At 38.8% G+C, this 25,060-nt stretch overlaps 3 protein-coding genes across 4 annotated transcripts in view; 2 read left to right on the plus strand and 1 right to left on the minus strand.

Annotated features, from left to right (window-relative positions):
- LOC103507860 (bromodomain adjacent to zinc finger domain protein 1A) overlaps positions 1-25,060 on the plus strand; it is a 35,678-nt gene that overhangs the window by 9,188 nt on the left and 1,430 nt on the right. The window contains exons 7-25 of the mRNA XM_026822618.1: positions 268-475; positions 927-1,142; positions 1,576-1,680; positions 1,976-1,980; positions 2,449-2,611; positions 3,175-3,426; positions 4,576-4,733; positions 5,039-5,128; positions 5,563-5,735; positions 6,286-6,492; positions 11,406-11,569; positions 11,964-12,074; positions 14,674-14,759; positions 15,693-15,863; positions 16,327-16,569; positions 17,004-17,143; positions 17,416-17,525; positions 22,360-22,526; positions 23,193-23,359. Coding sequence (XP_026678419.1) covers positions 268-475; positions 927-1,142; positions 1,576-1,680; positions 1,976-1,980; positions 2,449-2,611; positions 3,175-3,426; positions 4,576-4,733; positions 5,039-5,128; positions 5,563-5,735; positions 6,286-6,492; positions 11,406-11,569; positions 11,964-12,074; positions 14,674-14,759; positions 15,693-15,863; positions 16,327-16,569; positions 17,004-17,143; positions 17,416-17,525; positions 22,360-22,526; positions 23,193-23,359 — 2,936 coding nt within the window. The remainder of the gene's footprint in view (positions 1-267; positions 476-926; positions 1,143-1,575; positions 1,681-1,975; positions 1,981-2,448; positions 2,612-3,174; positions 3,427-4,575; positions 4,734-5,038; positions 5,129-5,562; positions 5,736-6,285; positions 6,493-11,405; positions 11,570-11,963; positions 12,075-14,673; positions 14,760-15,692; positions 15,864-16,326; positions 16,570-17,003; positions 17,144-17,415; positions 17,526-22,359; positions 22,527-23,192; positions 23,360-25,060) is intronic.
- Positions 8,485-25,060, minus strand: part of LOC108252217 — a 44,311-nt gene continuing 27,735 nt past the window's right edge. Inside the window, exon 5 of the mRNA XM_026822626.1 lies at positions 8,485-8,785. The gene's annotated coding sequence lies outside the window, so the exon portion shown is untranslated. The remainder of the gene's footprint in view (positions 8,786-25,060) is intronic.
- On the plus strand, positions 11,320-12,818 carry LOC103507852 (bromodomain-containing factor 2-like). 2 transcript variants are annotated; one of them, XR_003391130.1, is made up of 3 exons: positions 11,320-11,569; positions 11,964-12,152; positions 12,288-12,818. XR_003391130.1 is itself a non-coding variant. In XM_008472369.3 (2 exons), the coding sequence occupies exons 1-2, from the start codon at positions 11,439-11,441 to the stop codon at positions 12,076-12,078; spliced, it is 246 nt and encodes an 81-aa protein (XP_008470591.1). In that variant the 5' UTR covers positions 11,322-11,438; the 3' UTR covers positions 12,079-12,818. The 2 variants fall into 2 exon arrangements, 1 of the variants encoding a protein (XP_008470591.1); XM_008472369.3 differs by having other exon boundaries at positions 11,322-11,569; positions 11,964-12,818.

A 25,060-nucleotide genomic window follows, 5' to 3' on the forward strand; every position in this document is an offset into this window, starting at 1 on the left:
CTGGAAAAAAAAAAAAAAAAAAAAAAAAAAAAAAATGCCGGTCCCTTGGATTCCCAATGAGACAGGTTCGATGTCTTATCGTCCCTAAATCGAGGAGAGAAAGAAGACAGGACAGGAGAAAGCCAGCCGTTCCGAGAACGAACTTTATCCCTTTAGGATAAAATCCGCCTCAGGTGGGAATCGAACCCGCGGCCTTGCGCTTACTAGGCAGACGCACTATCAACCAAGCTAACTATGCTGGCAAACTAAAATTGAATTGAATTGCAGGAAGCATAGACAAGACCATTACGGAAAGTTCGGACCCAGTATTGAACAAGTTAACCGAGCTAGCTAGTAAAGCAAAAGACTGGGCCATGCACACTCAGGGCTGTAGCTTTCCGCAGATCCCCGTAGACTATTATACAATCACTGAAGTGTTGAGATTACATCTGCTGTGCTCCGGAAGCAGAATGGACGATTTTGTTCTCAGGTGGAGGTAAGATATTGAACCATACAGCCAGAGTGAATGTGTTTATCAAAAATGACTAATATTGAAGTTAAGGTGTGTTTTTTTCTGTCATTTTTAAGATAATTTTGTCTTAAAAATGACATATGAAATATTACCCATAACTTACTACTCCCATACGTAGTCTTCTAAAACGAATGCAAATTATTTCTCTAATATCTCGATTATTTTGTCCAACACAAATGAGATGAGATCATGAGATGTAAACATTGTAAACCTACTCGTGAAAGTAGTAAGAACCTGCCCCGAAATTGAAGGGGGAAGAAAGACAGAATAGGAGAAAGCCAGCCGTTCCGAGAACGAACTTTATCCCTTTAGGATAAAATCCGCCTCAGGTGGGAATCGAACCCGCGGCCTTGCGCTTACTAGGCAGACGCACTATCAACCAAGCTAACTATGCTGGCAAACTAAAATTGAATTGAATTGCAGGAAGCATAGACAAGACCATTACGGAAAGTTCGGACCCAGTATTGAACAAGTTAACCGAGCTAGCTAGTAAAGCAAAAGACTGGGCCATGCACACTCAGGGCTGTAGCTTTCCGCAGATCCCCGTAGACTATTATACAATCACTGAAGTGTTGAGATTACATCTGCTGTGCTCCGGAAGCAGAATGGACGATTTTGTTCTCAGGTGGAGGTAAGATATTGAACCATACAGCCAGAGTGAATGTGTTTATCAAAAATGACTAATATTGAAGTTAAGGTGTGGTTTTTTTTTGTCATTTTTAAGATAATTTTGTCTTAATGACATATGAAATATTACCCATAACTTACTACTCCCATACCTAGTCATCTAAAACGAATGCAAATTATTTCTCGAATATCTCGATTATTTTGTCCAACACAAATGAGATGAGATCATGAGATGTAAACATTGTAAACCTACTCGTGAAAGTAGTAAGAACCTCAGTTTCAATAAGAAATATTTTTTCTATTCGGATTTATAGTATGTAGTAATTGGTTTTGGCTACAAAAAAATTACCAGTCTACTCCCTGTGTTAAACCCCCCAGCCAGACTTGATCAATGTAGCTTTATTAAATCTGCTTCTCTGACTTATCTCTGTACTCAGATATGAACAGCGAGGTGGGTACAGGGTGTTTGATGACCCAGGAGTATTATTCAGACAGAAGAGACCTGATATTATGGAACAACTGTCGGTCAAGAGTGTGTACGAGCTCACCGAAAAATTACAACAACAAAAAAAAAATGCGGCGCAGTTATTTCATGTGCAAATGGAGGACTTAAGCCCTTACCCTAGTCCGCGATTTGTTCGCGATATTCGCACTTATGGGTTCGATCTTAGGCAAACGCAGATTTTTTCAGCTCTTTTTTACCGCAAGTAATTGATGAAACCAAAATTTTCGCCTGCGGCCGGTCCTAAAAATTTTAGTCTCTATAGATTGTATAGCTCACAATTTTTGCCTGCGGCGCTGTTCCTCATTCTTTTCGTGTTAACCTTCATCCCCCAGGATGTGTGAATCCTCAATCTTTTATTAGTATTACTCGCACTTCGTCAGTATGTGGAAAAAATGAGCCATCTAATGTTGAAAACCGCATTCTTTTAGCCCATCTAGAAGTAGGTTAGAATCAGTACGAGTGAGTCAGTCTGTTTCTCAAGGAGCTGTGGTTAGATTCATCTATTCATTAAGATTGTGTGAACCAAGAGTTGAGGGAGACGAATTTATCAGGACATACAAAATAGAGCCTGGAAGGGACTGACAAGAAACGCCGCGCCGACCCTATATAAATAGGAAAAGGCTAAGAAGATGAAGAAGATTTATGTATTCATTTAACTCCTTTTCGTTTCAACTTTTTTTATTTATTCAACTCCGGCAATATCAGACTTTGTTTGTACCGTTGTCTTTATTGCTGAATTTTCAGTCATCTTCCTCTGCTCAATATTATTCTAATTCAAAACTCCATTATTATTTTTCCCCCACAGATGATAAGCTCGAGATACTGCAAGTGCTGATAGATCAGATCCTGACCTATGCAGATGTGAGAGACTTGATTGACGAGAAAATGGAGAAAGCGAGGAGAAATCGTGCCGACTTCCGTCTGCATTACTCCGCTCAAATGAAGAAGGAACGAGAGGAAGTGTTCAAGTAAGTTTATAGCGTCAATATTAGGGACTGGAAATTTATTTTTCCATTTTGGTAGACACCCTGTAATAGGCTAATAGGTACAGGTACTTGATGAAAATTCAACAAATTTGAAAAGGCCCAAAATAGCTTTGTTGTAGGACAATAATAATCTTAAAAGAATGCTTCAGCTATCTAAGTAGGTATAACTCTCATTGTGGTATTGGAACTGGCAGCCCCTACCAGATACCTATATTCTTCTTTACGTATCCAGGGTCACCAAACAAATGCTGTCATATTGAGTCCTGCCAGTGCTGCACAACTCGTATTGCATTGTAAGTACATCTTGGAACTTTTTTTTCTCAGGTCTTATCGTCACGAAATCGAAGGGAGAAGGAGGGCAGGATAGGAGAAAGCCAGTTGTGCCAAGAACGAATCAAACCCTACACTCCAAGTTAACTCAGCTGACTTTAAATAAATAAAACACCAAACGTTTATCCTTTCTACTTAGAAGCTAGGATGGTCAATGCGTTACCAGAGGACCGTGTTTTTCTTCTTTCATCAAATTCCTTTTGTTTCTTTTACAGACTGAAAGAACAGAAGAAGGAGAACAAGGAGAAGGAAAAGCTAGAAGACATAGACAAGGAGATTGCTGAACTAGTTGAGCGTAACAAGGAGAAACTGCAGAGTGAAAGTATTCGCATAGCAGTGGCGATTAGAGAACCTCAGCTCCTAGCTCTGGGTTATGATAGAGCGTTCCGTCGCTATTGGGTATTCAAATCAGTGTCCGGGCTGTATGTAGAACACAATCCTCAGCATGTAGGCGACTGTATACCTGGGTAAGTTAACTTTATGTTAAGTCTACAAGACCATATATATTGCATTTTCAGATGCGTTGATTAATTCTTCGTATGTACATGTGCTTGATAACCTATTTTAAACCTACACAGATTCTCAGAATTCAACATGATAAATATCTTAACTCTTTTTACCCCTGCAGGAAAGAATGTCACATCTTACAAGTCCTCATGCCCTCAAGTGCTGATATGAAAAAAGCTGCTAGTGAATTGTGAGTATACCTTACCTATCTACTCTTTCAGGCCCATTGAACACAGACAGATGTCTGTTGAAGCCTTAATAACAAAAAGTTTAAAGTTCAGTCTTAAGGGTCCCCTCAGCTGATGGTTGGGTGCTGGGATAACTCAAGAGCATTAGAAAGTAACCCACTAAACTACTTGTACTCAGTATAGGTAGGATGTTTTTTTTTATGATGGTAATCAAATCCAGGACTTTTTGCATAACAAGTATGCTAGGTACCACTGGACCAACCATGCTCTTTTACATAATAAGGTTACCACCCGTCGCTATTGGGTATTCAAATCAGTGCCCGGGCTGTATGTAGAACACAATCCCCAGCATGTAGGCGACTGTATACCTGGGTAAGTTAACTTTATGTTAAGTCTACAAGACCATATTCCGGTAACTTCTAGGTAACGAGTACCTCTGTTGCTGATGGACAGATATTGAAGTTATCATTCTTGTAACAGGATAAAAGATTTTTACATTACAAAAAATAAGTCCTTTTGTTGTAAACTCACTTCGAACTCTTGACGTTCGCGCGCCTCCCGGCCCTATCAAACTCATAAAATACACGAGACTTTGTTTAGACTGCTGGCGTAAAAGGACTTGTAATCCAAACTAAGTAAAGCAAGGTAATTTATTTATTTCTTTTTAAGTGCCTGCCTGTTGCTGATGGACAGATATTGAAGTTACCATTCTTGCAACAGGATAAAAGATTTTTACATTACAAAAAATAAGTCCTTTTGTTGTAAACTCTATTTAGACTTTGTTTAGACTGCTGGCGTAAAAGGACTTGTAATCCAAACTAAGTAAAGCAAGGTAATTTATTTATTTCTTTTTAAAGTGCCTGACACAGTTAAGGGTTTTCACGTTTCAATCTATTTAGGTAATTTTTTCTATTATTTCAGTGGTACTCCGTGTATAGATAAGATGAACATGCCCGACCCAGACACCTTGGAATACATGAAGCGTCTATTTGAAGAGAGCAACAACAAGGAGAACCTTGGCAACAGAGCTCTGGTCAAAGATATACTCAGCACACCGGTCAAGAATTTTGTGCGCGAAGGTAAGCGATTTCACCATGAAATTGAAATGCATTTGATGAAACGAATTAAGTTCTAAGTGTTAACTTGTTTGTTCCACGATAATTTTTAAACGGTTAGTCCAATTGTAATGGGAAGAATAAAACACTAGAAATTTGCTTCTAAATTAAATATAGGGTGAAAAAATTGTGTCATACCCAGGGTGTCTACCAGACTGGAAAACCGGGAAAAGTCAGGGAATTTTATTTTTCCATTTTGGTAGACACCCTGCATACCTTTGTTGTAACTACATGGGTTGATCCTTAATATCCTATGGTTCCTTTTCCAGGTGTAAACACAGAGGACAAGGTCAAACCTCGAGTTGCCTGGGTTTGTTCGGGACACAAGAGCACTTGTCAAGTACACAATGTTAAACCTGGTAAATTATAGTTCTCTTCCTTGTAGGTATTCTAAATTCCAACAGCTGTATTTATAAACATTTTCTTCCCTTAAAAGCTCTTTTTTAATTTTTTACACGTTGTTACACTGTATAGTTAGTATCTCTATTGGAACCGGTTTCGCATTATACCTTGCAGATGGGTTTGCATATGAACCAACCTCAGTGGTGTAGTGGTTGGCGCGGTGGACTTCGGATCTGGAGGTTTGTGGTTCGAGTCCAAGTGTAGTCATAAAATTTAGCGTAGTGCATTCAGCAGGGAACGACATTTGTGACAAGCATTTATGCTTAACACAATTAAAATTCATTTAGTTTTGCATATGTCTTTAGCACTTTTTACTTCCTATTATTTTTTCTACAATGAACTTATGTGTGTGTTTCTTTGACTCATTCAATTCTATTGATTTTATTTCCAGGCCACCCCGTGTGGTACTATTACAAGACAGAGGACGATATCAACAAGCTCATATCTACCCTGAGTGACCGAGGCTTCAGAGAACATGAACTCAAGGAAGCCCTTACTCAGGAACGGGATAGAATTCTGAAGGGTCTGCCCAACGTTCCGTTCTTCATTTCCAACGCCATAGAGGTAAATGAGAAACTCCGATAATGTTAGTGGGAAGTATAGGTATATTTCCGTCAGCTTGGACGCCGACCCTATTTAAATAAGAAAAGTCTAAGTAGGAAGAATACTTATAAGAAGTAGACTGTCAGCTTACAACAAGTTGTCCGATTATACTAACACTTTAATAGATCACCTTTTTATTGATATAAAATCAACACATCAGTGAGGAAATTTGTTCATGAGTTTTTGCCCTTTTCATTGATATCAGTGAGGTCCTCCGAGATGTCACTGTAGACAGAGGTGTTTGGTTCGATTCCCAGCTTGGTTGAAAAGTTTGGACCTAATTTTTTACTTTCTATTTTCTGGTAATAACTTACTAATGGTAATATTACAGAAAAGTGCTTACATTAAATTTAATAGGATAAGGACGCCTTATTTATTTGTTTACAAATGTCTGGAATTTTGACCATTAGGCCATTTTCCTAGAATTTTCCTTATTTCCTTATTTATTTGAAAAAGGTAGTTTTATGTCAAATTATAATTAATTATTTCTGCTTTTCTACTATTGTTTCAGAGCATGGAAGTTGATCGGCCCGCAGAATCGGACAAGAACCACAGTTTCGTTCTGGACCTGGCTCTGAGGGATCAATTGCTTGATCTGGAGTACAAGATAACGGCAGGAGGGTTGGGGTCTCTGAAAGTGAGTGATGTAGGAGAGTGGAGGAAGAAGCTGGAAGATGGATCGTATGACGAGAGTGTACCGGCACAGTGGCCAAAGGAGGTAAGTACCAAATTAGCCCTAATAATTACCTTGCTTGGACTGCGGGAGTAAAGGGACTTTTCAGTCTCATTCTGGCAGTATAAGCAGGGTATATTCTATTCTATTCTAATAATTAAAGTCTTTTGTTGTAAACACTATGTACTTAGTAGTATATTTGAGGTTATTAAACCCATAGGCAAAATACACGAGACCGTGTTTCGACTGCTGGGGAAAAGGGACTTTTTAGTCTCATTCGAGCAGGATAAAAGCCTATTTTCCTTTCGTAATGTTAATGCCCATTGACATTAGGATTTTCCAGGGGTGGGGATAATAAAATGGAAGAAGTTTGGTAGTGGGGGTAAAAATTGACGATTATATTCTAGTAATTAAAGTCTTTTGTTGTAAACACTATGTACTTAGTAGTATATTTGAGGTTATTAAACCTCATAGAAAAATACACGAGACCGTGTTTAGACTGCTAGGGAAAAGGGACTTTTTAGTCTCATTCGAGCAGGATAAAAGCCTATTTTCCTTTCGTAATGTTAATGCGCATTGACATTAGGATTTTCCAGGGGTGGGGATAATAAAATGGAAGAAGTTTGGTAGTGGGGGTAAAAATTGACGATAAAAAAAAAAAAAAATCAGCTGATGAAATTTTAAATTTTACCGCCAAAACTTCCTATATTCCTAATGTAAAACAAGATGGCGGATCGTAATGCGAGAAAAAAGCTACATTACAAAATTCGTGAAAGGAGAGGAGGGGAAGTTAATGTACATTAAGTAACATTTGAGAAAGAAAGATTCGAATTAAGCTAAGTAATGTGCATTAACATTATGAAAGAAAAATACGCTATAAGCAAGGTATAACCTATTCTATTCTACTATTCTTTTCCTCATATTTACCTATCTTTCTCATTTCTATTGTGATTAATTAAAAATGCAAATGATTAGGCTGGTCTCTCACATTGGAAGTGTAGTCGCGCGACGCCGCCTAAAATCCTGAAAATCTAAACCTATGAAAATGATGGAAAGTTGTATTAAGCTAATGTGCATTAACATTATGAAAGGAAAATACGCTATAAGCAAGGTATATCCTATTCTATTCTTCCATTCTTTTCCTCATATTTACCTATCTTTCTCAGTTCTATTGTGATTAATTAAAAATGCAAATGGTTAGGCTGGTCTCTCACATTGGAAGTGTAGTCGCGCGACGCCGCCTAAAATCCTGAAAATCTAAACCTATGAAAATGATGGAAAGTTGGGTAGTGTAGTCCTAAAACGTCATAAAAGATCTAGTCAGGTCACAGTGACATAGGGCTTAAAAAGTCGGTGGCCCTGCTTTTACCCATAGTATAGGTTAGCACAGTGGACTTTGGGTCAAAGTAAAGTTGAGCAGAATTCGTGAAGTTTTCGGTGGCATAATAGGCAAGGCGCTCGCCTGGAAAACGGGAGGGCGGGGGTTCAATCCCAGGCAAAGCATGCAGTTTTATTCTGACTATATGAAAATTTTACCACACAATAAGCGATTCTAAGGGTTAGGCGGTAGAGAACGCCTTCGTCAATCTCGTCGTAATTAAAGAGTCTATTAGGGTACCCAATATTTACTTATTGGAGTTGTTAACTTTTTTCAGGTCCCCTGAACGATCTACTACAGATGTTACTGAGTGCTGTGTATCACGTTCTGGAATTAGAAGAGGATGAAATGAATGATCAGCCACTCACTATTCGGTAGACCTGATAGGTACGGCTGAAAAGGTCCGTCTGTGAGGTCTACCTGATACCTGATGAGCACACACACACTATCAGGTAGACCTTACAAGTACGCCTGAAAAGGTCCGTCTGTCAAGTCTTCCTGATACCTGATGAGCACACGCCCTATCAGGTAGACCTGACAGGCGGACCTGTTCAGGTCTACCTGATAGTGAGAAGCTGGCCTCAATGACGAGGGATAACCTTTGCCACTTTGTAAAATCTTAATGGGTGTTTGTCTTTTGGGGTTGCTTTTATCTACTAAGTGAGTCAGGAGAATTTTCTAAGTTTTCATCACCACTTCTCTTGAGAGGGTTCATGGTGTTCATACTTGAAAATAAAATTTAAAATTTCATACTACCTGCTGCCAGTGATCTTTTCCCTTCTTTTGAGAGATTCTTCAGGTCTTGGTACTCTTGGACAGTCTTGGATCTATCTGGGATAGAGAAATATCTGGGATTGTTCTGGTGATTTACTACTCAGTTCATTACTTCATCGAGGAACAGCTTTCATTCAGGAGTCTTGCTGTAGATTCTCATTTTGCCGGCTTTTGATTCTTGAATGTCTTTAAAATAGAATTTTGAAAAAAAAATGAAAGAATCCCGGCTTTTGATTCTTGAATGTCTTTAAAATAGAATTTTGAAAAAAAAAATGAAAGAATCAACCTCCACCTTTCCTTTTACTAGGTATAGCTTCTCCACCTCGCTTCACGAAATTCTGGCGGTAAAATTTAAAAATTTATCAGCTGATTACTTCTTCGACAATTTTTTTACCCCCACTACCTACTTACCTTAACCAGTGGTGACAGCACGTTGAATGTACCAGTCCCCCAAGCATCACTGAAGTTAAGTAACGTTAGTACCTGGATGGGTGACCATCTGGGTAATCTCGTGCTGCTGTATTCCCGGCTCCGCCCAGACTAGGACCTGGGTCAGGTTTTATCGTACCTACCTACCTACCAAAATCGAAGAGAGAAGAAGGACAGGGTAAGGAAAAGCCCGCCGTTCCGATAACGAACCTTATCTGCTTAGGAGACAGTTTGCTTCGGGCAGAACCCGCAACCCAGCGCTTACCTACATACATGGCAGGCATGCTAGCTACATACCTATAGGTCACTAAGCTCTGGGATTTTTTCTTTTAATATTGGTATCCCAACAGGTTTTCCATTATATCCACTTCATACAGGGCCATATATATTTAGGAGGGTCGCCCCCCTCCCCTGCCCCTTGGGCGTCATTCTTGCTCTTTTACTATGGGGTGGACTCCGAAAATTTGGAGCATCCACCCCCGAAACATCACTATTTGTAGTCTTGCCCCTCACTTCTCAATAAAATCCTGATTACGGCCCGGCCCTGACTCCGTGTAGGGTGTCTAGTCGTACCTTGGCCCCCGTTGTACCTTGGTCCCCTGGACTTTTCTGGTAACTGGCGCCACCTATCGGGTCCGACCTAGCTTTAATTTTATCAATATTCAATACTTTTTTTGCGCTTCGTAATTTTGGCACCTAACCAGGTAACTCTACAACTAGATCTCCTTCAATCAGAAGAGATGCGAAGTATTTCAAGAATATTTTGCTAGTTTTTAGCAAATAGTGTCATTCTAATCTACTCTAGATAATTGGATTTTTTTTTACATACATTCAACCGGATGGATTAGATGGTGCCGTAAAATTTGGGGGCAAATATAGCATGATTTGGTAATAAATTAATTAAAAACTTTTAAAAAAGTGGTTTGACATCAGAGGGAACTGTAAGGTCATATCGTCCCAAAAGCGAAGAGAGAAGGAAGACAGGATATTAGAAAGCCAGCCATTCCGAGAAGAAACTCCTATATTGTCTGATTAGAATAAACTTTGCCACAGGCGGTAATCGAACCCGCGACCTAGCGGTTGCAAGGCAGGCGGACACTACCCTCCAAGCTATGTAACTAGACTGGCACAGAAATGTTTTCAATTTTATTAAATGTATACCTACACCTATTTACCTACCTATCCATTTTTAGTACCTACATAGACTTCCAAAGATTTGAACTTTCAGATATGATATGCACCTACATGGGTGATTAATTTATACGTACGTAGAGATAATTTTACGTGTATGTTAGTAGATAGGTATAGGTCTATAGCACGTGATTGCCACCAGACCAATTCTCAAACTCCTATATTGTCTGATTAGAATAAACTTTGCCACAGGCGGGAATCGAACCCGCGACCTAGCGGTTGCAAGGAAGGCGGACTACCCTCCAAGCTATGTAACTAGATTGGCACAGAAATGTTTTCAATTTTATTAAATGTATACCTACACCTATTTACCTACCTATCCATTTTTAGTCCGTCCTTCCTTTATTATTACAATAGTAATAAAAAGGTATAAGGGACGGACTATTGTATTCGCTTCGGTGTCTGGTCATTTCGAGAGATTGTTTTCAGCCTGAGAGAGACCGGGAGAAGCCAGGCACGCGATTGCCAAGATGAAGTCAAGCAACGTTGTGCGAGGTTGGTATCCGGATGGGAATCGCGGGCAATGACGTACTGCTGATTTTTCCCAGTCCCACTTAGGCTGGGTAAAGTTTAGGTGAAGAGCCGAGTAGACGGTCGCCGAAAGTAGGGTAAAACGACCGTCACTAAAAACCCTAACAGTTAGTTACTTATACGAGTATAGTGACGTTAAACCACTATTAAACAAATACCACCTTTCGCCTTCTCAGAGACCTGAGAGAGGCCGGGAGAAGCCAGGCACGCGATTGCCAAGATAAAGTCAAGCAACGTTGTGCGAGGTTGGTATCCGGATGGGAATCGTGGGCAATGACGTACTGCTGATTTTTCCCAGTCCCACTTAGGCTGGATGGAGTTTAGGTGAAGAGCCGAGTAGATGGTCGCCGAAAGTAGGGTAAAACGACCGTCACTAAAAACCCTAACAGTTAGTTATATAGTGACGTTAAACCACTATTAAACAAATACCACCTTTCGCCTTCTCAGAGACTCCTCGTTGCAGGTTTAACACACCCACCTCCTTCGTTCTTGGAACGGCTGGCTTTTTCCTATCCTGTCTTCCTTCTCTCTTCGATTTCGAGACGATAAGACCTTAGCAGTTACAGCTCCCTCTATCAAACCTCTTCAAAAAAATAAAGAAATTTAGACCCATATACCCTTTGTTTCTCATCTGCTATCTTGGACTGTATTTCAGGTCCCCGATTATCACCGCATCATAGGAAAACCCATGGACTTTGGCACAATCAAACACAAACTGAACATGTTCCAGTATCGAAATAACAGCGAGGTCCTATTTGATTGTAATCTAGTCTTTGACAACTGTTTCGCCTATAACAAGGAGGATTCAGAAATATACGAGTGAGTACACTTACCCTATATGAATGGCTAACAGCGGATCAAACCATGTTTTTGAGATTTTTTTTTTAAATCTGCTCTGGAAAGATTGCGCTGTGTTGACCAAAAACACTAACGAGTGTACCTAGTTTTCTAGTAGCATCTAACAAAACCAGCAAAAAAGTAACAAAGTTCCTTAAAACTTGGGTAGAAAAGGTATCTTTGAAAAAAGATTGTACCTCGGAACTGCTTTCGTATTACTTTAAGGCACGTTTGCATTATCCGGAAATGAAAAAGCTGGAAAAATTCCGCCTTGACGAGGATTCGAACCCAGCACTTCCGGCTTGAGTCAGTGCTCTTAACCACTCGGCCACAGAGGTGATTTTCACCATAATCGTGTTTTTTTCTGTGTTCTCAGGTCGGGTGAACAGCTGAAGACCTTGTTTGACAAGATTTGCAAAGAGAGACATTTGTTTTACATCGAAGAAGATATGTCGCCCGATAGTAGACAATCCAAGAGAAGAAAGAAGTAAAACTCTAGCACAGAAGCTACCTCTCATTCCCTCCACTCGGCCAAGCCGGGTAATTGTATAGGTTTTAATTTAGAATTTTAGAGCATAGTGGAAGATTTGCGAAATTTTAAATGAGCTAAGTATTTTTTTTTTATCAGACCAAACGTAAGCTAAAAGGAACGATGGATAACCCAATATGTCATGAAGTCTTAATTTTGGTGGCAGAAAAGATAAACAAATACAAAAAATTGAGAGAGAAAAAGTAGATCACTGGAAAAATGTGATTCACTTAGCTCATTTAGGGTTTTGGTCTTCGGTTGTACACTTTTAAACTTTTTTAAACCTTCTATTTTTAAGTTTTTAGATCCTGGCTAAAACTGTGTATATCACAGTTAGATGGTGAAATGACCGTTTGTCACCTAGAAGACCCGCGTTTGATATCACGTATAGGTAAAAGAATACCTAGAGATTGTAGTAAATTAAATTTTATTAGTGTAAATACATTATAATAAAGTCAGTGTTATTAGGTACCTACTTATTTTGGTACTTTCGTACCGAGTACGTATCTACAATTCTACACGTTTTTCAATTAAGCAGACAAAATTAACATTTTCATGTCGTTCGTTTACGTTTAAGATCATTTTCATGTCGTTCGTTTCTGGAGAAAAATGTCATGTTCAAAGAGTAGTGACTAATCTTTGTTTATTAATTTAACCTCGACTTTTAGACCCACCATAAAACTCAATACTTTTCTTAGTTGCTTGGTATTTAAGTTAACGATAAGTTGAACATATTATTTGTATATTTTAGTTTATCTTTGTACATTTCCTTTTTTTTTTTTTTTCTTTTTTTTTTTTTTTTTTTTTTTTGGTTCCCTCAAAATAAGCTTGCGGTTCCCTCAAAATGGGCTCGCGGTTCCCAAGGGACCCGCGGTTCCCGGTTTGGCCACCCCTGATATACAGTGTGTCCCAGAACTACTATTGAAGCGAAGCGAAGGTTATAGGGAAAGGCCTGTGGCCAATCGATTGGTTATGTTAGAATCCACGTTCAATCCCCGGAAGAGGTAATTTTTGAATAAAATTTGCAAATTATCGAGAAATTAAAACGAAAACCCCCATTTTTTCCTCGGATAGACCCTAAATTCTGACACCACTAAACACTTGGCCCCAGGCCTTTTCCTCTCTAGAAACAATCAATTATTAAATCACCAACCATTCAAAAGTTAGGATAGTAGTACTAGGAGTATATTTGTAGTGCTTTTCTTATTCACAAGGTTTAAAAACCGTAATTTATCGATGGTAAAATATTGTACTTTCACAGTTCTTGTTGACTGTTTCAATTTGTATACCTCCTTCTTGTTTATCCTAGATGTTAAGTACTTAAGTTACGTTTGGATCATTTTTCAAACCACTTTGTATGTTTCATGTTGTAAATATATTTCTTCATTTGGAGAACATTTCTTGTGTAATTTATTTTTTGTTGTTTGGGAACTCTTCTAGCTGTTTTATTTTAAGGACCGATATTACTTGGAACTTGGCCTGGCACATTGCTGATACTGTGCACTCAAATGAGAGGTGTACACTGTACGGTAAGCTAAGTCCTGACCTTACATATGTACACACTATTGGACAAAACACAGAACACACTTTAAAAAAGAAAAAAGTTAGAGGGAACTGTAACTAAGGTCTTATTGTCCCCAAAGCAAAAAGAGAATGAGGACAATAGGATAAAACCAGCTGTTCCAAGAACGAACTTTATCCGTTCAGGATGGAATCCACCCCAGGTGGAACCCCAATCTGGCACTTACAAGGCAGACACATTACCCTCCAAGCTAACTAGTAAAATTTCAACACCAAAAAAGTGTAAAAATTATACTTAAACAATAAATAAATTTGATGTTTTATTTATATTATAAACCTTAACTACATAACCTAGATTTGAACGCTTCTTTTACAGGGTTGTCAGAAATTTTTTATGCCCAAACCATAGATCCAGGTCATGTTTGTTAAGTGTTTTGCTTTTATAACTTTGTCAGGCAAGGTATATGTCCTGAGAGTAAAAGCATAAGGGCTATATCCAAGAGTTTAGCACAGAGGAGAGGAGCAAATTTGAAAGCCCAATGGTAAGGGGGGGGGATTCAATACAACCCTGGTAAAAGTGTCTTATTAGATCTATTGTTTGAGTATTAAAATTAAAAAATAAAAATCTGACTGATTTGAGTATCAGTGAATAAGGGAACTAGAACTTTATAACAGTTTTTGGTATATTTGAAGACAAGGTTTACAGAATAATTGCCTTTTTACTTTCATTTATGTAGCTGAGTATCCAATACTTGTTCATTTTATTCAAAATTGCCCTATACAACAGGCTTTGTTTTTTTGTTGTGCTTTTTACTTTTCAGATGGTCAGAAAATTGAATGGTAGAATTGATGGCAAGGTCACATATTTTACAGTAAAAGTCTCCACTTGGAGTCCTGTTTATAGAATAATCTTGGTCTGAACTATGTTCTGATTTCATCACACTATTCAATATAGAATCCTTAGGTTTCTCAATAGCATCAGAAATGATGGTTACCAACTTGGAGTTTTTCACATTTTTTATATGTTTCTTGCCAGCAAGATGGGCTTTGTATTGGTTATCATCTGTAGCCTGAGTATCACAAATATCACAATACCATTTCTGCACTGTTTTCTTAACAATGGTAAGTTTTGGGGTTTCAATATCACTGCATTTTCTAAAAGATTCTCCTATTCCAAATCTTCCAGAGTTATCCTCTACGATACCCATACCAGGTACAGGTTCTATGGGTGTGTAACCTTTCAATACTTTGCTTCGATGCTTCTTTCCTAAGTAATGGGACTGAGCTGCTATAGGTCCAGCAAACACAACATTACAAATTCTACAGTTTGTTGCTTCATCTCGAGTCAGAGTTAGAGATGTAGAGGTAGGAACCTGGTCAGATTTTTTCTCATCAATTTGTTTGCTAGCTGAGTTGAGTGTTATAAATAGGCAGTTGTGTAATTATTTGTTTTAATTTAATATCAGCTTGAGAATGGGGTAACACCCGATATACGCGTATCGATAAAATATATGAAATCTGTAAAACTTAAAGTCAAGAGTTTTTTTTATTTTTTAATAGTTTAAAGTTTTACCAAGTGTAATTTTGGTCTTATTATGATATATTCTAGTTAAAAAATTATGGTAGAAAATTGTTGTACTAGGTAAACCTAAATATCTCTCTTATGGCCGGGGCCACAAGTAAGCGTATTTGGATTAACCTCGGATTATGCAATCTGATTGGTTGATTTCAAAAAATTCTAAAAGTTTCAGCCAATCAGATTGTTTAGAATGAGTTTTAACCCACTTTGTGGCCCCCAGCCCTAAAAGACAGTTCTCTCACGGTTGATGTACTCGCTTCCCATTCCAGAGTCCTGCGAAGAGCGAAACAATGCAAACAGTTTGCCGGAGAGGAAACGCTAACCTCGGATTAAGCAATCTGATTGGTTGATTTCAAAAAATTCCAAAAGTTTCAGCCAATCAGATTGTTTAAAACGAGTTTTAACTCACTTTGTGGCCCCCAGCCCTAAAAGACACGGAGTTCTCTCACAGTTGATGTACTCGCTTCCCATTCCAGAGTCCTGCGAAGAGCGAAACAATGCAAACAGTTTGCCGGAGAGGAAACGCAAGGCGCGACATTCGGTCGAACCAGTGGCCTCCGACTTGCCACTCGACAACGCCGTGCTGCAGGAAATACTGGATGAGCTCATGCATGACCCGAACGCTTGGCCTTTCCTGAGACCTGTCAGTAAAAATGACGTAAGTATTTGGTCGAAAACCTTTTAGAAAGTTTGTCAGGTCGGAAAAAAATAGCACATTAGAATACGGTAGAAAATTGTTTTCTTTCCTCTTATAGGGACAGAGCTTGTAAAAGAAGGAAATTTTTACTTTGTATTTACGCAATAGAATGTTTATTAGCTTACACTCAAGAACTCTTTGATTGATTTACAACAGTTTTTAAAAACAGTTAGGCGAGCCTGGTTAGCTTGGTTGGTACAGGGTCTTGTAAGCGCTAGGCCGCGGATCCTGAAGGGATAATGTTTGTTCTTGGAACGGCTGGCCTTTTCCTATCCTGTCCTCCTTCTCTCTTCGATTTCGAGACGATAAGACCTTAGCAGTTACAGCTCCCTCTATCAAACCTCTTCAAAAAAAAAAAAATTTAGACCCATATACCCTTTGTTTCTCATCTGCTATCTTGGACTGTATTTCAGGTCCCCGATTATCACCGCATCATAGGAAAACCGTCACCGTCCCCGCCAATCTACAGGGTCTCAAAGTGGCCCTCCTTCAGTTGGAACAAAGTGTGACGGCCAAATTCTTCAGTCGACCCCTAGGCGCGGGCAAACCAACGCGCAAGGTGTCGAATAAAGTATCGAACCTGACCCAGCATTGGGAGGCGAGTTTGAAGCGATGTACGAGCCTGTCCCAAGTGTTTATACATTTGGGTGCTCTGGGTAAGCATGACTGAAAGTTTTTTTTTTTATCAGTATTTATTTTATTTATTTTCATTGAGTGAAAAAAATTTGGAAGCTGCCTGGAAGTGACTGACAAAAAACGCCGACCTTAAGTAGAAAAAGACTAGGAAGAAGATTTTTTTTTTTTTTAGAGAGAGAGACAACTGTAATACGTGTAACTACACTCAAACTGAAGGAAGGTTAAGTTGAATGTCTTATTGTCCCGAAATCGAAGAAAAGGAAGACAGGATAGGAGAAACCTTGACTAAACCTTCGGTTTTTACTGTTTCCAGAAAAAAGTATACTGTGGTCAAAATCCCTACTGAAAACCAACTGCAAGGTTTGCAAAACCCGGGCAGATCCGGAACAAATGCTCCTGTGTGGAGACAGGATAGGAGAAACCTTGACTAAACCTTCGGTTTTACTGTTTCCAGAGAAAAGTATACTGTGGTCAAAATCCCTACTGAAAACCAACTGCAAGGTTTGCAAAACCCGGGCAGATCCGGAACAAATGCTCCTGTGTGATAGCTGTGACAAGGGTTTCCATACGTATTGTCTCACTCCTAAACTAAAGGTAAAACCTTCTTTCCTTGTTGAATTTGTAGAAATTGTTAGGTACCTAAAAAAATAATTTTAATTGTGTTAAGTATGAATGCTTGTCACATAGGTACTTCGTTTTAACAGACACCTAGTTAAATTTTATGTATAAAATTGACTTGGACTTGTGCTATCAAACTCCCAATCCGAAATACACTGCGCTTTGGCAAAAAATATAACTCTTGTAATTTGTTTGAATCTTGTTTCGCGCAGAAATAAAGGTTGGTTTTGTAATATTCTATTTTGCAGAAGATACCCGAAGGTGATTGGCATTGTCCCACATGTAAACCCATCGAGAAACCAGCCAAAGTCAAGAAACCAACCAGAACTAGTGAACCTTTCGAGGAAGAAAAGAAAACGTAAGTCTTCCTATAAGACTTCTTTCCTTGTTGAATTTGAAGAAATTGTTAGGTAAAGAAGGAATTTTCATTGTGTTAAGTATGAATGCTTGTCACATACTTCGTTTTAATTAACAGACACCTAGTTAAATTTTATGTATAAAATTGACTTGGACTTGTGCTATCAAACTCCCAATCCGAAATACACTACGCTTTGGCAAGAAATTGTTAGGTAAAAAGGGAATTTTAATTGTGTTAAGTAAGAATGCTTGTCACATAGGTACTTCGTTTTAACAGACACCTAGTTAAATTTTATGTATGAAATTGACTTGGACTTGTGCTATCAAACTCCCAATCCGAAATACACTACGCTTTGGCAAAAATTATAACTATTGTAATTTGTTTGAATCTTGTTTCGCGCAGAAATAAAGGTTTTGTAATATTCTATTTTGCAGAAAATACCCGAAGGTGATTGGCATTGTCCCACATGTAAACCCATCGAGAAACCAGCCAAAGTCAAGAAACCAACCAGAACTAGTGAACCTTTCGAGGAAGAAAAGAAAACGTAAGTCTTCCTATAAGTAGATCCGTATAAGCTCAACCCATCCTTTTGGGCAGCTGCCCCTACACCTAAGCCTTGCAGTGGGCGTTTTGTGTAATGTGTATAAATAAGTACCTAGTAACTTCCTATAAGTAACTACTACGATACGAATTCTGTGGTCAAATTCTCAAACAACATTGAGAATAAAATTCCATAGGGGCAGTTGCCCCTACACCTAAGCCTTGGAGTGGGCGTTTTGTGTATAAGTAAGTACCTAGTAACTTCCTATAAGTAACTACTACGATACGAATTCTGTGGTCAAATTCTCAAACAACATTGAGAATAAAATTCCATATGGGCAGTTGCCCCTACACCTAAGCCTCGGAGTGGGCTTTTTGTGTAGAAGTAGTAACTTCCTATGAGTAACTACTACGATACGAATTCTGTGGTCAAATTCTCAAACAACATTGAGAATAAAATTCCATACCTCGACTGGGATCGAACCCACGCTCTTCTGTTTACCAGCCGAGAGTGTCTTGACCACTACACCACCGAAGTAGATATAGGATATTTTTGAAAAATCCTGCAATGCGATAAAATGAGTACGTAGTTTTTAACAACATAATGGTCTAAGAAGTTTCGTAGAAGCTTAACCCATCCTTTAGGGCTGTTTACACCTAAGCCTCGGAGTGGGTTTTTTGTGTACGGAGTTTAGCTATCTTCTCTTGTTCTCAGAAAGAAATTACATTAATTGAATGGCCAAGAGGCAGAACGGACTAAGTCCAAAAAAAACCGTTTTGAGACAAATGGAGTTAAAGTTTAGGACTAGCCTAAGTTTGAATAGAGATAGCCATTTTGTTTTCACTCTCATTTCAACACTAAAGGGAAGTTAGCAACCAATTAAAAAGTAAAAATAAGATCTCTACCCATTCAATTATCTTTCACCCCCGCGGTATCAGTTATAGGACTGGTGTAATTATTATTCCACGATAATTATTATTGGGCCGATTACGTCTCAGATGTTGTCGTTACAAGATACTCTTGAAAAGTTGAAACCAGAGTGCTCTTGATTTTAAATGTCACAGCTGACGTGTAGGTAATAATATATACTCGTATGTGAGGCTGTTAGTAATGGTGTCGTTTTAATAGACCTGCCATCCAAAGGTCGTAAGTGTGGTTTAGGATGATAGGTTTTAATGACAAGTCAAAGGTCTCGACCTGATTGAGAGGCTGACGAAAAACGTCGACCCCGTCTGTACACGAGTAAGGCGAAGAAAAAGATGAAGAAGAATGGACAGGTCAAAGGTCATGGTAGCCAGTCTAGTTAGCTTAATTGGTAGCGCGTCTGCCTTGTAACCGCTAGGTCGCGGGTTCGATTCCTGCCCGGGGCAGGTTTTATCCTAAACGCAACGGTACACGTGATTCTACACGTTTTTCAATTAAGCAGACAAAATTAACATTTTCATGTCGTTCGTTTACGTTTAAGATCATTTTCATGTCGTTCGTTTCTGGAGAAAAATGTCATGTTCAAAGAGTAGTGACTAATCTTTGTTTATTAATTTAACCTCGACTTTTAGACCCACCATAAAACTCAATACTTTTCTTAGTTGCTCGATATTTAAGTTAACGATAACTTGAACATATTATTTGTATATTTTAGTTTATCTTTGTACATTTCCAATTTTTTTTTTTTTTTTTTTTTTTTTTTTTTTTTTTTTTTTTTTTTTTGGTGATCTGGTAATCGCATGCTGCCGCTTTCCCGGCCCCTCTCAGGCTGAGTGAGGTTAATGTTAGCATACCTATACTCATAGAGCTCTTAGCTTCACACTCGTCCTGTAGGTATATATGCATGGGCGGACTTATGAACAAAGCTGCACGAACTAAACCTCATAACTTACATTGAAAAACTTGTCAACGTATCATTGGCCATTGAAATGTAAATTCTCCAAATTATTATAATTAAAAACACCGAACGGCAAAAAAGAGCTCAATATCTCAACAGAGAGGAGGAGAAGGAGGTGTTTTTGGTTCTGGTTGAGTGACCACCAAGAACCCAAATGAAGGTGGTTTCCTTTCACCACGACATTGGTACCACCACCAGATCGAGACCAAATTCTTCGGTCAATAATGAAGAATGAGTTTTTGATCTGTGGGCGCTATTATTATTTTCATGATAACAGTTTACACATTTCAATTTGTAAGTTTGGACGTGCGCTCCCAATGAAGGACCGTAACTGTCCAGGTCCTGGTAGTCCCAGATTCAATCGTGGTCGGCAACTCGGTCGTTGGAAATCTGGTCTAATGTAAGATGTAAGTGCATGGTTATCCTACACAAAAGGCCCACTCCGAGGCTTAGGTGTGGGGATGAACAGCCCTAAAGGTCCGGTTGAGCCTATTTAACTTACACGAAAAACCGCAATCGTACTGCAGTTGTATTTTTCTTTCGGTATTTCCTCTTTTCTGAAGCTTGTTTCCCGTCTTTTGGTGTGATAGCGCCTACTTTTCTTATTCACAAGGTTTAAGAACCGTAATTTATCGATGGCAAAATATTGTACTTTCACAGTTCTTGTTGACTGTTTCAATTCGTATACCTCCTTCTTGTTTATCCTAGGTGTTAAGTACTTAAGTTACGTTTGGATCATTTTTCAAACCACTTTGTACGTTTCATGTTGTAAATATATTTCTTCATTTGGAGAACATTTCTTGTGTAATTTATTTTTCGTTGTTTGGGAACTCTGCTAGCTGTTTTATTTTAATTAAGGACCAATATTACTTTTAATTAAGGACCAATATTATTCAATACAACCCTGGTAAAAGTGTCTTATTAGATCTATTGTTTGAGTATTAAAATTAAAAAATAAAAATCTGACTGATTTGAGTATGTTTTGCCTGTGTAGTAACAAGTCTATTGATTTGACAGTACCTAAACGATGTCAGATGAAACACCTAATATTGAATGTATTGGAGTTAATACCTTCATAATATTCTATTTTCTTGAATCTCATTTGTCCATTAATACTTAAACCAAAACTTGGGTCTTGACAGCCGGATCTGAATTGCTATGTGCCCTAAAGGTGTGTCCACAGATAGTCGATGGCCGTCTATCGATGTGGATCGACGCTCGGTCGACTGTGTGTGAAGTGAACACACCTTAATACCATTGGAGCTCCCATAACTACTTTTATTATACTGACGACTTTTTTCTCAAAAACTTCCGATGGGTAGTGATGCTCAACGGGACGACTAGATTTGGGTCATTTTTACTCTCTTTCCTCCCTCTCTTACCTTCTCTGTACCTTTCTGTTTTTGCATGTCATGAAGTCTTAATTTTGGCGGCAGAAAAGATAAACAAATACAAAAAATTGAGAGAGAAAAAGTAGATCACTGGAAAAATATGATTCACTTAGCTCATTTAGGGTTTTGGTCTTCGGTTGTACACTTTTAAACTTTTTTAAACCTTCTATTTTTAAGTTTTTAGATCCTGGCTAAAACTGTGTATATCACAGTTAGATGGTGAAACCCAATATGTCATGAAGTCTTAATTTTGGCGGCAGAAAAGAAATACAAAAAATTGAGAGAGAAAAAGTAGATCACTGGAAAAATGTGATTCACTTAGCTCATTTAGGGTTTTGGTCTTTGGTTGTACACTTTTAAACTTTTTTAAACCTTCTATTTTTAAGTTTTTAGATCCTGGCTAAAACTGTGTATATCACAGTTAGATGGTGAAATGACCGTTTGTCACCTAGAAGACCCGCGTTTGATATCACGTATAGGTAAAAGAATACCTAGAGATTGTAGTAAATTAAATTTTATTAGTGTAAATACATTATAATAAAGTCAGTGTTATTAGGTACCTACTTATTTTGGTACTTTCGTACCGAGTACGTATCTACAATTCTACACGTGTCTTGACCACTACACCACCGAAGTAGATATAGGATATTTTTGAAAAATCCTGCAATGCGATAAAATGAGTACGTAGTTTTTAACAACATAATGTTCTAAGAAGTTTCGTGTTAGCTTAACCCATCCTTTAGGGCTGTTTACACGTAAGCCTCGGAGTGGTGTTTTTTTGTACGGAGTTCAGCTATCTTCTCTTGTTCTCAGAAAGAAATTACATTAATTGAATGGCTAAGAGGCAGAACGGACTAAGTCCAAAAAAACCGTTTTGAGATAAATGGAGTTGAAGTTTAGGACTAGCCCAAGTTTGAATACTCTCATTTCAACACTAAAGGGAAGTTAGCAACCAATTAAAAAGTAAAAATAAGATCTCTACCCATTCAATTATCTTTCACCCCCGCTTTCCTTTCATAGGGTGTTCGGAAAATGCAAGGTGTGTCTGGACAAGGTGCCCCTCATTTCGTGTGACTCCTGTAGTAATGGCTATCACATGGCCTGTCTAGAGCCGCCACTGAGGAAAATACCGCGCGGCAAATGGACGTGCCAAGCGTGCAGACGACTCTCCGCTGTCATGAGACGAGGTAGGTGCTCTCTATTGCCTGTGCGGTAACAAGTCCACTGATATATCGATATCGTTGCTCTTTTGCCTGTGTAGTAACAAGTCTATTGATTTGACAATACCTGAACGATGTCAGATGAAACACCTAATATTGAATGTATTGGAGGTAATACCTTCATAATATTCTATTTTCTTGAATCTCATTTGTCCATTAATACTTAAACCAAAACTTGGGTCTTGACCTCTTGACAGCCGGATCTGAATTGCTATGTGCCCTAAAGGTGTGTTCACAGATAGTCGACGGCCGTCTATCGATGTGGATCGACGCTCGGTCGACTGTGTGTGAACACACCTTAATACCATTGGAGCTTTATGTTACCGAGCTCCCATAGCTACTTTTATTATACTGACGACTTTTTTCTCAAAAACTTCCGATGGATAGTGATGCTCAACGGGACGACTAGATTTGGGTCATTTTTACTCTCTTTCCTCCCTCTCTTACCTTCTCTGTACCTTTCTGTTTTTGCTGCTCCCTCGCCTAGATGGTGAAGAGGAAGAAGTGGAAGTGTTGCGTGCTAGTCTAAAAACTTCCGATGGGTAGTGATGCTCAACGGGACGACTAGATTTGGGTCATTTTTACTCTCTTACCTTCTCTGTACCTTTCTGTTTTTGCTGCTCCCTCGCCTAGATGGTGAAGAGGAAGAAGTGGAAGTGTTGCGTGCTAGTCATCGGCGTTGCGCCAAGGCGGCATCGTCCAAGATATCGCACATAGCTCAGCAAATCCTCTCCAATCATTCCGATGATGGTAGGCAATCCAAATATTGCTCGTTTCACAAGTTCACATGTCTTTTCTCGCCTTGAGCCAGCCACTCACTATTCGGTAGACCTGATAGGTGCGGCTGAAAAGGTCCGTCTGTGAGGTCTACCTGATACCTGATGAGCACACACACTATCAGGTAGACCTTACAAGTACGCCTGAAAAGGTCCGTCTGTCAAGTCTTCCTGATACCTGATGAGTACACGCCCTATCAGGTAGACCTGACAGGCGGACCTGATCAGGTCTACCTGATAGTGAGAAAGCTGGCCTCAATGACGAGGGATAACCTTTGCCACTTTGTAAAATCTTAATGGGTGTTTGTCTTTTGGGGTTGCTTTTATCTACTAAAATCTGATAAATCCTAGTTTTCTCTCCCTAACTTACTTTTACCACACTAATTAACCAAGGCTGGCCACTCACAATAAGGTACGCCTGAACAGGTCTACCTTTTAGTGAGTGGCCGGCATAATAGATAGGTACTTGTTCCCTTGCAAATAGGTACACTGTTTCTATGATTGATTGGCTATATGAATTATTTTTATGGTAATAGTTTGCAAATTTTAAACACTGTACAGTTGGTTTTGTCTTCTTTCTTCTAATGTCCTTCCCCTTACTTAACGGTACACCCTAAGCTTCTTGACATAATATCAAACAACAATAATAGACTCTAATTTGATGCCTAGACTGCGGGGGTAAAGAGACTTTTCAGTCCTGTCCTACTGCAGTCATACTGTCAATAGAGAGTAAAATTGAATGAATTTGGTCCTTCTTTCCTCTAATGTTGTCTTTCCCCTTACCTACACCGGTACACCCTAAGCTTCTTGACATAAAATCAACACAAAATAATAGACTCTAATTTGATGCCTAGACTGCGGGGGGTAAAGAGCTTTTTCAGTCCTGTCCTACTGCAGTCATACTGTCTATAGAGAATAAAATTTAATGTTTTTAACCTAATTAACAAGGCCCCTTGGGAACAAGTTTTTTTTTTTTTTTTTTTTTTTTTTCTCATCTTAAAAAAATCCCCCTGTATTTTCCCCCTTCTTGTGACATTGTTTTCTAGTTTAGCGTAAGTTATAATAATATAGGTATTGTAAATTATTTGTTTTAATTAAATTATCATCTTGAGAATGGGTAAACACCCGAAATACGGGTATCGATAGAATCTAGGAAATCTGTAAAAACTTAAAGTCCAAGAAGTTTTTTTTTTTTTTTTTTTTTAAATAGTTTTAAAGTTTACCAAGTGTTAATTTGGCCTTAATTATGATATATTTCCTAGTTAAAAAAACTGGTGGTAGAAAAAATTGTTGTACAGGTTAAACCTAAATATCTACTCTTTATGGCCGGGCCACAGTAAGCCGTATTTGGATAACCTCCGGAATATGTCCCGGGGCCACAAGTAAAGCGTATTTGGGTAACCTCGGGATTAAGCCCAAATCTGATTGGTTTGATTTCCAAAAAAATTCCAAAAGTTTCAAGCCAATCAGATTGTTTAAACGAGTTTTACCTCACTTTGTGGCCCCAGCCTACAAAAGGACAATCGGAGTTCCGTCACAGTTTAATTATCGCTTCCATTCCAAGTCCTGGCTGAAGAGCCGAAACAATGCAAACATTTGCCGGAGAGGAAACGGCAAGTTCCGCGACATTTTCGGTCGAACCAGTGAGTGGCTCGACTTGCCACTCGACAACGCCGGCTGCAGGAAATATCTGATGAGCCTCATGCAATGACCCGACCGCCTTTG

This window comes from Diaphorina citri, unplaced genomic scaffold (genome assembly GCF_000475195.1).
Source record: "Diaphorina citri unplaced genomic scaffold, Diaci psyllid genome assembly version 1.1 scaffold347, whole genome shotgun sequence".
NCBI classification, from domain to species: Eukaryota; Metazoa; Arthropoda; class Insecta; order Hemiptera; family Psyllidae; genus Diaphorina; species Diaphorina citri.

Coding starts and splice junctions, on each gene's coding strand:
- LOC103507852 (XM_008472369.3), top strand. CDS start 11,439: ATGGACTTTGGCACAATCAAACACAAACTGAACATGTTCCAGTATCGA. Junction 11,570..11,963: donor GAGGATTCAGAAATATACGA/GTGAGTACACTT, acceptor CTGTGTTCTCAG/GTCGGGTGAACAGCTGAAGA.